The following is a 12,733-nucleotide window of genomic DNA, read 5'->3' as shown; positions in this document are numbered from 1 at the left end:
TAGTCGTAAATCCTTTCTAGTATACGTATTTTAGTGCAGTAGTGATCGTAATGATAACACTCGCAAAGCAATTCACTATCCCTGATTACGACACATTACTAAAGATCTCACGCATCAGTTAATCATGATTGTCATCTCGTGACCTGCTGGAACACCCTTTTTAATAGGACTCCCGAGTGCCTCTGGGCATGGCTTCCTTCAGACTGGCTGACTGAATGAATTCTTTCTATCATTACTAGACAAGATTTTGCTTGACCGAAAAGTCGATATTCACAAAGTAGCTCGTCACCTCGCGTTAGCATTAACTTCCGTGACGTTACGGAAAACTGCTAGCGTTAAGTGCACACATCGATCCGTGCAATGTGTCTCCGATAGTACTTGTATAGGAAAAGTAATATCAAAAAGTATTCTAGCAACGTGAACGACCCTTTGCGCAACGGAAGTTATCAATGTACCTTCTTCGTGCGATTTCCGGCGACGCAAATCAGTGATTTTTTTTTAACTAATATCCATAATCTTCACGAATTCACCGTTTTGGTTGACAATTCTGATACGATAAATTTTGCTATTCTATTTCATTATGCGGAACTGTGATCATTCTTTGAGATTGGTCGTTCATCGACACTAAGGCACTAAAGTCGTTAATTGGCACGGATAATATATTCCGTAACATAACACTTGCGCAATAATTTGCAAGTTTAAAGACGTTTTCGAAAAGAAACAACGCCACTATTGGCTTTCCTGGCGTTTGTATGTATTAACGATTCCTTTCTACTTGCAGTAAATTGCTCAATATTCGGACGGAAAAAGAAGCAATACAAGGATAAATATCTTGCTAAGCACAACGCTGTTTTCGACCAGCTGGATCTGGTGACTTATGAAGAGGTCGTGAAGCTTCCTTGTAAGTTTTGCAACTTTATATGATTCACAAATTAATATAAAACTGATTTAATATATGTAATTTGATGTAATGTTCTTATTTTTTCCACACACTAAATAATGTAATAATACAATAAAAATAAATGTTATTAAATATTTTTTTTTACACAGATCCTGCCTTCCAACGGAAAACTTTAGTATTATTGGGAGCACATGGCGTCGGTCGACGACATATAAAAAATACGATTATCTCCAAGCATCCCGATAAATACGCCTATCCTATTCCGCGTAAGTTTTTTAATTTTTTTTATGACATTTGATTAAAATATTTTTTATGACTGTACATTTATTAGAAAACTTGTCAAATATGTATTCCTTCGACAGATACATCGAGGCCTCCACGAAGTGACGAAGAAAACGGTCGCAACTACTATTTCGTAGCACACGATGAAATGATGGCAGATATAACTGCCAATGAATATCTTGAATACGGTAAATTATGCCCACGCGAATTTTCTCTTAAATTAATAACTGAAATTTATTGCAATTAATGAGCAAATAATTTAATTTATAAATTAATTTTTATAAATGCTATAAATTAATAATAAAAAAACATTAAATATCAATAAATAGTAAATAGTGATAATTGAGCACGTATTCGTGTGCTATATTAAATATTAAATTCGAAATATTTCTTTTACAAATAGGTACGCACGAAGAAGCTATGTATGGAACGAAGCTTGAAACAATTCGCAAAATTTTTGAAGAAGGTAAAATGGCCATATTGGATGTTGAACCGCAGGCGTTGAAGATTTTACGGACTGCTGAGTTCGCGCCTTACGTCGTCTTCATCGCTGCGCCAGCATTTGCAAACGTTACGGATGTAAGTACGAATATAATTAATCGGAAAAAAATAAAACATTTTTTATTAGGCATGCATTGATTTCACAATGTCGTATTCAGTTCGACGGCAGCCTGGAACGCCTAGCAAAAGAGTCAGACATGCTGAAGCAGGCGTACGGGCACTTCTTCGACTTGACCATCGTAAACAACGACCTCGACGAAACGATCGCCCAGCTGGAGGCCGCGATCGAACGCGTCCACACGACACCCCAATGGGTACCAGTTTCTTGGGTCTACTGACAGCGGTCTTCGCCGATCCGTCATGTTGTCACCACGGACTGCAACGGCTCATCGAAAATGAAGCAGTGATCGCTGGCGCCGTGACGGTCATCGTACCACGGCCGGTCCTCTCATCGCGAAGATCGGGCACCGGTAGCCGGCGACGTTCAGCAGGAACACGTCGCAGGCAGCTACGTAAACGTGGGACGTACTCCACGTATTAACAAACGTACCCGCCGCCGATCGGCTCGACGGTGAAAATGATTCAAGTGCGTGATTATACGATAACCGTGTGTTCATGAAAATCTTTCCATCGCTGTGTTATTACCGGTCGCGGGACACGAGGGAAAGATCAGCGACACGTCGTAGTCAGACATCGATGAGCATCGCCGCGTCCGTGAAATCGGAGCGTGTCATCATCGAAAAAACGACGAGGATCAGTGGCGACATTGAGGTCGTCACGCGCGTCTAGAAACGGACGCTTTTTTGCGGACCACCAACTCTTTCCTGCACCTCCTCCCTCTGTTCCGCCTTTTTCCTTCGAGATTTCAATGATTCAAAAGCAAGGAACAACACTGACCAGCTAAGACTTCTTGAACGAGACTGTTGAACGAATGCGTGTCTTTCCCTTCTACTTCCGCGCAGTCTATCACTTCTCTCGGCACATTCCTGGCACGATTTCGGCGAATTCATACATGATTTTCTTATTATGGTTCAAGGCAATTTGCGCTTACCGCGCGAACTGTGTGCAGCAGTGATACGACAACGCCGATAGTGAGTATCAAAAAAAATAACCGCGCAAAACGCGAAGAGCCAGACAAGAAACAGTAGCCGCTTCGTACTTTGCGCGGACATCAACCGAGCAACTGCATACTTCGTACTCTTTGTCTGCGGAATTTACCGACCTTCCGTAAACTGTAATTGCCTCCTATCGTACTTTATCGTAATTATTTAATAAAAAGAAGCTAGAGATCGTGCGGCACGGCAGTGGCTACAAACACATACACGCATATTCATATACATTTATACGTACGCACGTGCGTATACATATATATGTGTAGATGAAGTTCTGTCGCAATAAACGAATCCACACTTCTCATTCAACTAAAGAAAATAAGAAATGAGGGGCTGGCGTGCTGCCGACCGTTCGCCACTTAACTATAACTTTAAGCAGTAGAGAACTTCGCCGGTTTCGTCTAGTACTTCTGCTAATATCTAACGAGTGTTCATCTCTCGTCGCGGCCCACCGCGGCGACCTATGCGTATGCGCGAGTGCTTCTTTTGTATCTTCCCCTGTCAATTTTCGTTTCTTCCTTTTGATTTCTTTCTCTCTGACTCTGTCTTTCGCCCAGCTTCTCTCACGTTTCTACTTTTGACAATCGAAACCGCCGTCGAAGCGAGACGGTTCGGTTGTTCGCTCGCTCGGCCGTGCACTCGCCCACCCCGAACTCACGAAGCACCCCCGGCTGCTAAATCAAACATCCGACGAGCCGCGTTGGCCGTCTTGTATTTTCCTTAAGAGCCGTACCGCACGAATCCCCGGACGAATGCACGGACGGCGGACCGATCCGACAGTGAGAATTCTGCAAGTGCTCATCCGGAGGTGCTTGTACGCGATTATTGAGTTTTGTACAAGCACACACATACATGCATTTACACACGTACATATTTACACACTCACGCACGCACAGATACACGTACACATGGGCACACGTCAAAACTATAATGTCACTCGGTTCGTATTACTTACACCCTCGTACAAAAGCGCATAATCGAATGACGAAGTAACAAAAAGGAAAAAAAAAAAAAAAAAGAAAACGCGGATTTACTATAGGATATTTATAAAACGTAAATTTCAGATAAATAGATAGTCTACCAGCTATATGAAGTAATAATGAGGACAACACTTCTCTCCAGTAGAGATACACGTGCACCGACGCATCCCACATGCACACCCACACACACAACCTGCCCACTTACATGCACACACGTGCCATACGTACACGCAGAGACACACACACAGACGCACGTACTCGAGTGCAGATTAACAGTATACAGATTCAACAATTAGGTAATTAATTTACAAATGATTAAAGAAAACAATTAAATGTATAACTAATTAATATTAAAGAATTAATAGGAGACTAATAGGTGATACGTATAATGCCCGTAGAACGAAGGAACGAATGCGCGTGTATATGCGTGGCACAGCTCGGCGATTGATAACGTTTATCGCGAATCTGTCTGAGCTCTGGCTTCCTCGGTCTGTCTCTCTCGGTCGCCGCAAAGATCTCGAAACATATAGGCGAATTTATAGACACTCGTGCGTCGTTCCTCCCGCGATGCGTTCTTCCACGGGAAGATGACACGAACGGGCAATAGACGTGCCCGGTAATTATATATATTTTCGAAGTGCGTATTAACGAAGGGGAGGACTACGATGCGCAATGTCGCGTTTGCGGGAACCGATTACTTCAACATTCGACAGACCAGACTTCACGAAGCCAGACGTGAGCTTGCCCAGTAACGAGGACGCTCGCGAGAGGAAAAAAAAGGGATTGCCTTGGTGTGAGAGTTCGTATGCGTAAAAGATTGCGAGAAGCATGAGTCACAAGTGATTTTGTAATATTTCTTATAAGTTGTAGCTGCCATATCTAATAACTTAAGTATTAGGTGCGTTGAGTGATAATCTGATGACGACTGTTATGTTATATGATAATGATGATGATAGTGACGACGTGGATCGTGATGACCGTACGTGCCGGCCGCACGTGTGTCTCAGTTAATTTGGTTGAATTGTGCTAGATATTGAGAAAGACGACGGGTCTAAAGAAAACAATAACAGTTCATTACAATTATGTAATTATAAATAAGAGGAAGAGACGAAGAATATTATAACACGTTGTTAATTGAATTAATAAAATTAGCCCAAAGTAACGGAGAGGCGTTTGATTTGAGCGAGGTTTACTGGCGTCTATGCTTTCGTTTTAACGGATGCCTCCTGGCGACGTGGCTTCTTTTAACCGATGGCAATGCTGGTACAAGCAAGTCCTCCGCGTTGTCCGTCTTATTGCATTGCTTTTGGTCCATGGGGAACATGTACTCCAAGTCAATGTCATACCTGCGTATTAAAAGTTTTATTTTTAACGATCTCGTTAATGCGAAAACCCAATACTCGTTTTAATTCTAATTTAATTTGTTTAATATAAAGCAGGCATCTTTGGTGTGCGTGAATAATTTAATAAACTTTTGAAAAAACGATTAAATTTAATTTTGTAAACTTCTTTGAAGCGCCGTAATAAAATATTTCCGAAATAAAAGAGATTTTAGAATTAACATTGATCCGAATTGATTATATATATTTACTGTATCGACATTTCATTTCGGCAATTCTTTATTTTCAGAAATAATATCGAAGCAGACGTACTTGGGTAGTTTCTCTCGAAGATAAGAAATGACGTTTGCCCCTAGGCTCGCTTCGCGGCTCATGATGAAGCTGGATAAATATCGTGGGCTCTTGCTCTTTTCAGCACAATGCATCAGTAACGCCCAGGATTTATAATCCGAGTCTAACACGTATGTATTGTATACACCTTCGTCTGGAAAATATCGAATTTACATAAAGAATTAAAAAAAAGGTTGCTGCTTACATTTAATGAATTAAATTATCGTAATAACGATTACTTTCGTCCGTTTGAATTCGATGCAACGTCAATAAATCAGATAAATTACACAACTCATTAAATTCATGACGAAGAAAAATAATTATACGTTTACATGGTAATTTAGCGTGAATCTGCTGTAACATCAACAAATTAGCCAATAAATCAAATAAATTATAAAACTTATTAAATTGATGACGTTACGAGGAAAAATTGTGCGCTTACATGGCAATTCGGCGTGAATCCAATGAGCAGGTAAGTCCGGTGAGGGAATTTTCCATGTGATGTTCCCGACGAGCAGCTCGTTAATGGGGTCGTCAGTGAAACTGTAGGTGAAGTTCATGGTAACTTCGGCGTTTTCGTGCGAGACCGAGAGCTCAGCCCGCATGCATCTGTACGCAAGAGCTTCTTCAGAACTCGCGTAGTATTGTACTATGTACCACGATCCCAGAAACTGCAAGAAATCCAAAGTACATATGTATATGTTAGAGCGCGAGTGCACGGAGACGCGAAATCGTGCATGAAATAGGTGCAACAGTTTACCACGCCATGACGATTTTATTCGCGCTAACGTATGCTAATAAATGTGTGCGTTACTAGCGGGTCAAGTGATCGACAGCAAGCGGCATTAGAACCACAATAGTTAAATACAATAGAAGAAAACTCTCGGATTATCGCTTTGTTTCTACGTTAAGGCGTGACGAAGCACCGAAGTTCTTTGCTTGTATTTTTTATGAATTTCTATGATAACGTTACCGTATTAACGAATTAATTGAACTCGTAATAAAAGCGTGTGACGCTTCAACAGTTGTTTTTTTTTTTTTTTAGATTATCGCGAGATGTTTATATATTCTGGTTCAAAGGTTCTATCTCTTGTGAAATTGTAGACGATTCGATTAAAAGCGCATTTAAATATCTTCTATATGTACAAGATTTTATTTAATTTGATATATTTAGACATCTCAAAAACTGATTTAAAAATTTAAACGCATCTGCATCGACTATCCACTTCGCTTAAAGTGTGCATCGCCGTTTATGACAAAAGAAAACCAGCGGAAATAGTCGTATATATCTCCAGAATAGTATTCCTATAAATATGTATCAAATCTAAAAATAAATCTGCTGAACGTGGCTGTGGAAAGAAAGACAGCGGTGAGTACCGCTAAATTCTAATTTCATATATTTGCAAACGTTAGTGCATTCGACATGCATCTCGAAAAAATGCTTGTTAAAAAACTTTTTAATTCAACGTACGTTTTGTTTTTTTATCATAAAAAAAAAAATTAAAAAAAGTTTCAAAGTTAATAATACACGTTCCATACCTCAGATATATCAAAGTTGCGAATACCCTTGACTTTCGGACACTTGGTTTTATCCTCCCGTCTCTTCCAAACGCTGCTGGCGTCGTCGGCGAGAAGGCCGATGACCAACAGCGTTATTGTCAGCCAGCGGAATTCCGAATGACGCCTCGTACCGGGCTCCATTCTCGCCGCGCATTCAGATTCCGCTCGTGGCAAACGGTATTGAGCCGACCGGATCACGCGCGACGTCTCTCCTCGACTGTCGAAGCCTTGCTCGGCGACTAGAGGCCATGTACATACCGAGCGCATGAAGAAACGGACGCGCGGCTCATGACTATTACACACAGACGAAGAGGGGGTGGCCGCTATCACGTTCCTCCCTTTGCATTCTTGCTGTTCCTTCGTTTTCAATCGGCAACTTGTTCCGCACGTGCAATCCTCGTAACTGGCGCCGGCTGGGGCCCAGGACTCGTAGGCGTGATCGCTGTTTATAGCAAAACACAGTCTTCGTATCCCCGAGACCCTCGCTTTCTTCGAGCTGTCCCGTTCTCCAGCTTCGTTATGTGACTAGGCACCAGCGATCGGGCATCCACGATTTTCGCGATCGCGAGAGAATCGCGAAGTTTACGATCGTGACGACCCGTAAAGGAACAGAATTATATTCACGTCGATGTGACCGTGCTGGTTTCGCTGGAACATAAGATAGTATTAAGAAAAAAATACATGTTTTAATACTACGCTATTTAAATATTTATAAAAAGTTTTAATTCTTCTTGAAAACGAAACGGTTTATTTTAAAATCGTAATAGGCACTGACGGAATTTCTACCACATGATAAACTTATCAATTCAGTTTATTATTTTATCACACATCCTTTTCCTTTATATGTTCGATAAACATAACTTACGAAAGTATTTCCACATGCAAAAACCAATGTAAAAGTTAAAGATTCAAAAAAAAACTTTGAAGACAGTTGATATAAAGAGATGCTTCAGATATCGGATTAATATTTAACGTCGAAAATTATTAAATATAAATAGCTTCCTTTAAAAAGAAATAGTAAATAAGGCGCACGCTTTGTAGTATATAATATAGAAAAATAGGGACATCTGAAAAAGATAAAAAAATTAATAAAGTTAATGAGTACATGTAAAAAATTTATTTTACTTTATTTTCTTTTTACTGAAAAATAGATACTCATATTTGATCCATATAAAAGTTACTATTGCTAATTAAGTACACTGTACTAAATTCAGCTAGCATAATCGAGCTCGTCGACACCTTCACTGTCATCATATGCTGTATATCATTTCCAAGGAGGCTTGTTTTTCTGTTGATCCAGTTTTGTAAGCATTTTTTGCGGAAGAGACATATGCTCGCTAACATCGTGTATCTATATAATAAAAAAAATGACGTTATTTGTATATATGCACATTGAGTCATCATTATTATAATAAACCAACCTCGGAATTTAGTTGCCATGAAACGTTATCCTCACTTGTTAAACTCAATTCCTTTTTTAAATAATGTGGGTGTTTTCGTGGTACTTCTCTACACTCTAGTGGCGGACTTGAAATGTTCCTTTTGGGTTTTGAATCTCGATCTTCTTTCATTAATTGCATGTCTGTAATCTGTAAAAAAATTCAGATTTTTATTATTAATTTTAATTATTAATTTTAATTAAATATATTACATGAATATATTATTAATTGTTTTTCACCAGTTCTACATATTTTCGAAAATCATCCTTTGATTCACTTTTACTCATTGCTGGCGCGTTTTCGACGGAATTTGTTGTCATTACACTTTCATTCTGATCTTCAGGAGATTGTGTAATTAAATTATGTGCCCCTAGCGACTGAGCCATATGTTTGATCGATTCCTGAGAAAGTTTTGTATAACAATTTGGCATAGATTCAGATTTTTTAGGACCCTTAGAGTCAAAATATTTGTCTAAATAAATTTTTTGAACTGGGGAAATATTATCCATATTACTACCTGTAATAAAATTTTTTTTTAATTTACAAATAAAATTAATACCATTATCATAATAATATTAACGATCATATGTAAATTCAAACACATTATGCAACTAACTTGATATAACATGCAGAGCTTGTTGCCATTGTTTTTGCATAACAGAATGCAATCGCTCCGCAAGTTGAGATTTTGTTGCGCGCTGAGAATTCAACTGCGTTTCTAACATAGACGATCTCTGCAAAGCCTGAGCTAATTGTAATTCACACAATCGTTTTTCTTCTTTATGTTTTTCCTCCAACAAATTTATTTCCAAACGATGTCTAAAAAAAAATCGATACGTATATAACTTAAAAGATTAAATAAAGAATATTACTAAGTTATTATAAAAATCGTGTATGGCGAACGAACTTATCAATAACGTCCTTTATTTTTCTAGCGGCACATTCAGCTATAACTTGCTGTCTTGTTCTTAATTCCTCTAAAAATTCTGATTCGGCATTATCAAGTTGCATTTGAAACTCTTGTAATTTCGCTTTTACCACCTCGTCAACTTGCTTCTGGTAAACTTCCTGTAATTCTGCTCTAATTTTTTCTTTTTGCTCTGCAATAGACTTTGTTTCATCTTTAGCTAATCTCTGAAACAATAATAAATGCAAAATAAAACACATGGATGATAAAATAAAGTTTAATTAATATGTGAAGAGATGGTATATTACCTCCGCTTTTTTAGCATCATCGACAGATACAAGCAGCGACGAATTCTTTTGCTCTAATATTGAATTTCTATTTAACTCTTCTTTAAGTTTAAGCTGCAAACTCTCTTTTTCTTGTCTGAGTATCGTCAATTCGGCTTCACAAGCATCGAACGCTTTGTGAATGACACCCATCTCACTTCGTATTTCACTTCCCTTCAAACGTTCTTTGTTCAATTCAGATTGTACAGTTCTTAAAGCTTCTTCATTTTGTTGATTTTTCGCCAATAGCTTGTTAAATTCTGTCTTCATTTGCTCGTATCGACTTTCCGCTTCTTGAACTAATAATTTGTAATTTTCTAATTCGTCTGCATGATTTTTTAACAGATCAATTTTCTCTTTGATCACAGTATTACTCTTCTCTTTATATCCTGTTGCCAAGTCCAAAGCTTTCGATAATTCTCTTTCCAGTCGTTTGACTTGAGCTTGAAATTCTGAAATCTCGGACTGATGCTTTTCTGCAATGTTTTGCAAATTAGTTTGAAGATTTTTATGTTCAACTTTTAATATTTCAACTTGTTGTTTTAATTTTGACCAAGATGTGTGAAACTGAGATATCAAGAAATTTTTTTCATTGTCAACTCTAACCGCTACTGCGACCTTTTCTTGTTGTTCCAGCAAACGTTTCTGAAGTTCTTGAATTAGATGCTCGCAATGCTAAAAACAAAAAAAAATTATTAAAAATAATTTTCACGATATAGATTTACGTTGAATTTTTATAATACCTCTCTACGAAGTTTTTCCTCTTCTATTTTAATTCTCAACGTTTCTTCTTGCGGTCTAGACGGATTGGATACCCAAAAATCCGAAAGTGATAAAAGTCGTTGACATTTTCTGTAAATAAATTAAAAACATTTCTTAAAAATATTTAAAGCATTTAATAAAATACGCAACGAGACATTTTAAAATATAAAGTACCTTAAATTTAAATCTGTGTTTGTTCCAACATGCGCATAATTTTTACTAAAGTCAGATTGTTCTTTATCGTGTAAATTTTCATTGTACGATATTTTGTAAAGATCTCCATTGGTAAATTGTAATGGGTTCGATGGTATCACACCAGAAACCTTTACTGACTCATTAGTATACAACATAGGTCCTGCACTTACAATGGAAGATTTTGATTGCATATTATATACGCTGCTTGTATTTCCGTCATCTATCGTTGGAGCATTTGGATCTGCCGCTGATTCTTTTGATTTAGCATTATCATTTGCAGTTGATACATTTAACGAACAATCTATATTTTTTATATTTTCTGCTCTAGCTCCATTTGATTTTATATTAGGCTGCTGAAAATTTTGTTCTAACGTTTTAAAATCAGAAATTATTTTAGCTATTTCAGTCTCATTTGAGTGGAATAAATCACTATGCAGTGACGTCTCAGGGAATGTATTATTCGTTTTCTTTGGAGAAAAGATCGATAAAGTATCTGTTAACTGAGAATCTTTATTCTCCCATGGTTGAAAATCCAGCTTTCGATGTGTGTCGAGCTTGATTTGGGCTTCTTTCTCTTGACTACTTGTGTTATCGACGGCTTGAGTAGACGATAATGGATAAAGCAGTTCGTTGCGATACTGATATTCGCTGTTTATCCTTTTCGAGAGTTCCAGCTCAGTAGCTTCCATTTCTTGGAGCAGTTCGTCAACTTCAGATAACTCCATCTCTTGCACTACTCTAGAACGTGTGTGTAGCAGCTGACCTATCGACGCGTTAGATAAATTTGACACAGGTACAGTTAAATGCGGGGAACTGTGGGGTTTACAATACAAATGATTTGTACGTTCGTTTGATTGAAGAGACGAGCAGGAGTCCTTCGCAGGCATAACAGTGACATGCGAGAGCCCAGTACCACAGGAAGTAAAAGGTACCGCGTAGGAATCAGCGTATGAAGATAGAGCGTCATGCTTGGCCCGAATGGAATTAGTATTAGTCAAGTTAGAAGTAGTAGCTGGTGGAAGGTGGCACCCAGACCTCATGTCTTTCCTTGGGAAGTTAGTACAGCTTTGCGACGAGCACCCATTAGGAGTCGAGGGAACGGACAGAGATTTACGCGGCTTCACCGGGGTGCTTTGCAGGCTGGCGCCTTGACTTACGGAGAATCTAGTTCTGGGAAGGGTCTGGCGTTGATAAGGGCACAATACTCCACTGCAGATCTGTTGAGCAGACTCGTTAAGCAAACTGTTCGTCGTGGAGACGTCCAGGCTGTTGTCCCTGGACTCGATTGCGGTAATTCGGGACTCCAGCGATTGCATGTGACCCACTAGCTCCGAAATGACGCCGCGGTCCGCTCCGCCGTTCGAACTGCTGTCGGATTCGGAAGACGGCACGTGAAAGATATCAGGCGGGATTAGGAGCAGAACGTCTGTGTCATCGGATTCGCTCATCATCCATCTAAACGGTCATCCGCCGCCGGTAGGAAGTAATTAGGCGATCACCACAAGCCGGCCGGTATCTGCTAAGCGTCTTCCGTCATTAATGTTTGCAATCAGCGTGGAAGTAAACGCGCCGGTAAGGTTAAGTTAAGTTCAACTTCCTGTAGCGTGCCTGCGCAAGGGTAAGATTGCGACGCGAAGCGTTTATTAAGTGCCCGAGAGGTTATAAAAGGCGATCAACCTTTTTTCCGTCCGCCGCCAAGCTGCATCATAAAGATACGCGGCTCCGGATATTTATTAACAAAGTTAAATAACACTCACGCGAGTCACGCTCCGGAAACGATGACATGTATGTACTCTTATGCCGGTTGTTCAATGAACTTGACATTCGTGGGCGCCATGTTACTTATAACTTGTAACTGAAAAAGCGGAGTAGCGGACCATGCGAGCGGGAAGCTCGAGTTACATATTACCTTGCAATATCGGCACAACCTCTGTTTTATCATTATTATTACCATCGAGTAACACAATTTTCCCGCTGTCGATGGAAGATGGCACCAGCGGTCTAATTGGCGGAAACGGCGTCCTGACTTTGGCCATCTTACTCATTCTTTGACGGTATCCAACCAGATTGAAAATTTCGGAGGTCGAGTGCCAGTGCT

The 12,733-nt window shown here is 39.3% G+C and overlaps 3 protein-coding genes across 16 annotated transcripts in view; 1 reads left to right on the top strand and 2 right to left on the bottom strand.

The window, feature by feature from the left end:
• Positions 1-4,938, top strand: part of Cask (peripheral plasma membrane protein CASK) — a 141,484-nt gene extending 136,546 nt beyond the window's left edge. For all 11 annotated transcript variants that reach the window (XM_070661393.1, XM_070661401.1, XM_070661417.1 and 8 more), the window contains 5 exons: positions 782-901; positions 1,051-1,167; positions 1,264-1,371; positions 1,587-1,762; positions 1,843-4,938. In XM_070661393.1, the coding sequence (XP_070517494.1) occupies positions 782-901; positions 1,051-1,167; positions 1,264-1,371; positions 1,587-1,762; positions 1,843-2,022 (701 nt within the window). In that variant the 3' untranslated portion in view covers positions 2,023-4,938. The remainder of the gene's footprint in view (positions 1-781; positions 902-1,050; positions 1,168-1,263; positions 1,372-1,586; positions 1,763-1,842) is intronic.
• On the bottom strand, positions 4,847-7,404 carry Karl (lipocalin/cytosolic fatty acid-binding protein Karl). Its single transcript, XM_070661810.1, has 4 exons — positions 6,986-7,404; positions 5,889-6,117; positions 5,429-5,600; positions 4,847-5,122 (listed from the first exon to the last, which is right to left on the bottom strand). The coding sequence occupies exons 1-4, from the start codon at positions 7,271-7,273 to the stop codon at positions 4,966-4,968; spliced, it is 846 nt and encodes a 281-aa protein (XP_070517911.1). The 5' UTR covers positions 7,274-7,404; the 3' UTR covers positions 4,847-4,965.
• A 348-nt stretch (positions 7,405-7,752) lies between these two features.
• Cnb (centriole duplication and spindle assembly protein centrobin) lies at positions 7,753-12,532 on the bottom strand. 4 transcript variants are annotated; one of them, XR_011546166.1, is made up of 10 exons: positions 12,393-12,499; positions 10,615-12,243; positions 10,422-10,530; positions 9,661-10,353; positions 9,353-9,579; positions 9,062-9,264; positions 8,685-8,962; positions 8,428-8,595; positions 8,162-8,357; positions 7,753-8,073 (listed from the first exon to the last, which is right to left on the bottom strand). XR_011546166.1 is itself a non-coding variant. In XM_070661379.1 (9 exons), exons 1-9 carry the CDS (start codon positions 12,457-12,459, stop codon positions 8,271-8,273), a joined length of 2,616 nt encoding a protein of 871 aa, XP_070517480.1. In that variant the 5' UTR covers positions 12,460-12,532; the 3' UTR covers positions 8,109-8,270. The 4 variants fall into 4 exon arrangements, 3 of the variants coding, with proteins under 3 accessions (XP_070517480.1, XP_070517454.1, XP_070517469.1); XM_070661379.1 differs by lacking the exon at positions 7,753-8,073 and having other exon boundaries at positions 8,109-8,357; positions 10,615-11,398; positions 12,393-12,532; XM_070661353.1 differs by lacking the exon at positions 7,753-8,073 and having other exon boundaries at positions 8,109-8,357.
• Between the last annotated feature and the right edge of the window lie 201 nt (positions 12,533-12,733).

Source organism: Cardiocondyla obscurior, linkage group LG01 (assembly GCF_019399895.1).
Source record: "Cardiocondyla obscurior isolate alpha-2009 linkage group LG01, Cobs3.1, whole genome shotgun sequence".
Taxonomy (NCBI): Eukaryota; Metazoa; Arthropoda; class Insecta; order Hymenoptera; family Formicidae; genus Cardiocondyla; species Cardiocondyla obscurior.
This window is presented reverse-complemented; position numbering and strand designations above follow the sequence as displayed.

Coding starts and splice junctions, on each gene's coding strand:
- Karl (XM_070661810.1), bottom strand. CDS start 7,273: ATGCGCTCGGTATGTACATGGCCTCTAGTCGCCGAGCAAGGCTTCGAC. Junction 5,601..5,888: donor GATTCACGCCGAATTGCCAT/GTAAGCGCACAA, acceptor GATATTTTCCAG/ACGAAGGTGTATACAATACA. Junction 5,123..5,428: donor CTTCGAGAGAAACTACCCAA/GTACGTCTGCTT, acceptor TTTAATACGCAG/GTATGACATTGACTTGGAGT.
- Cnb (XM_070661353.1), bottom strand. CDS start 12,086: ATGATGAGCGAATCCGATGACACAGACGTTCTGCTCCTAATCCCGCCT. Junction 10,531..10,614: donor AACACAGATTTAAATTTAAG/GTACTTTATATT, acceptor ATTTATTTACAG/AAAATGTCAACGACTTTTAT. Junction 8,596..8,684: donor TTCGAAAATATGTAGAACTG/GTGAAAAACAAT, acceptor ATTTTTTTACAG/ATTACAGACATGCAATTAAT.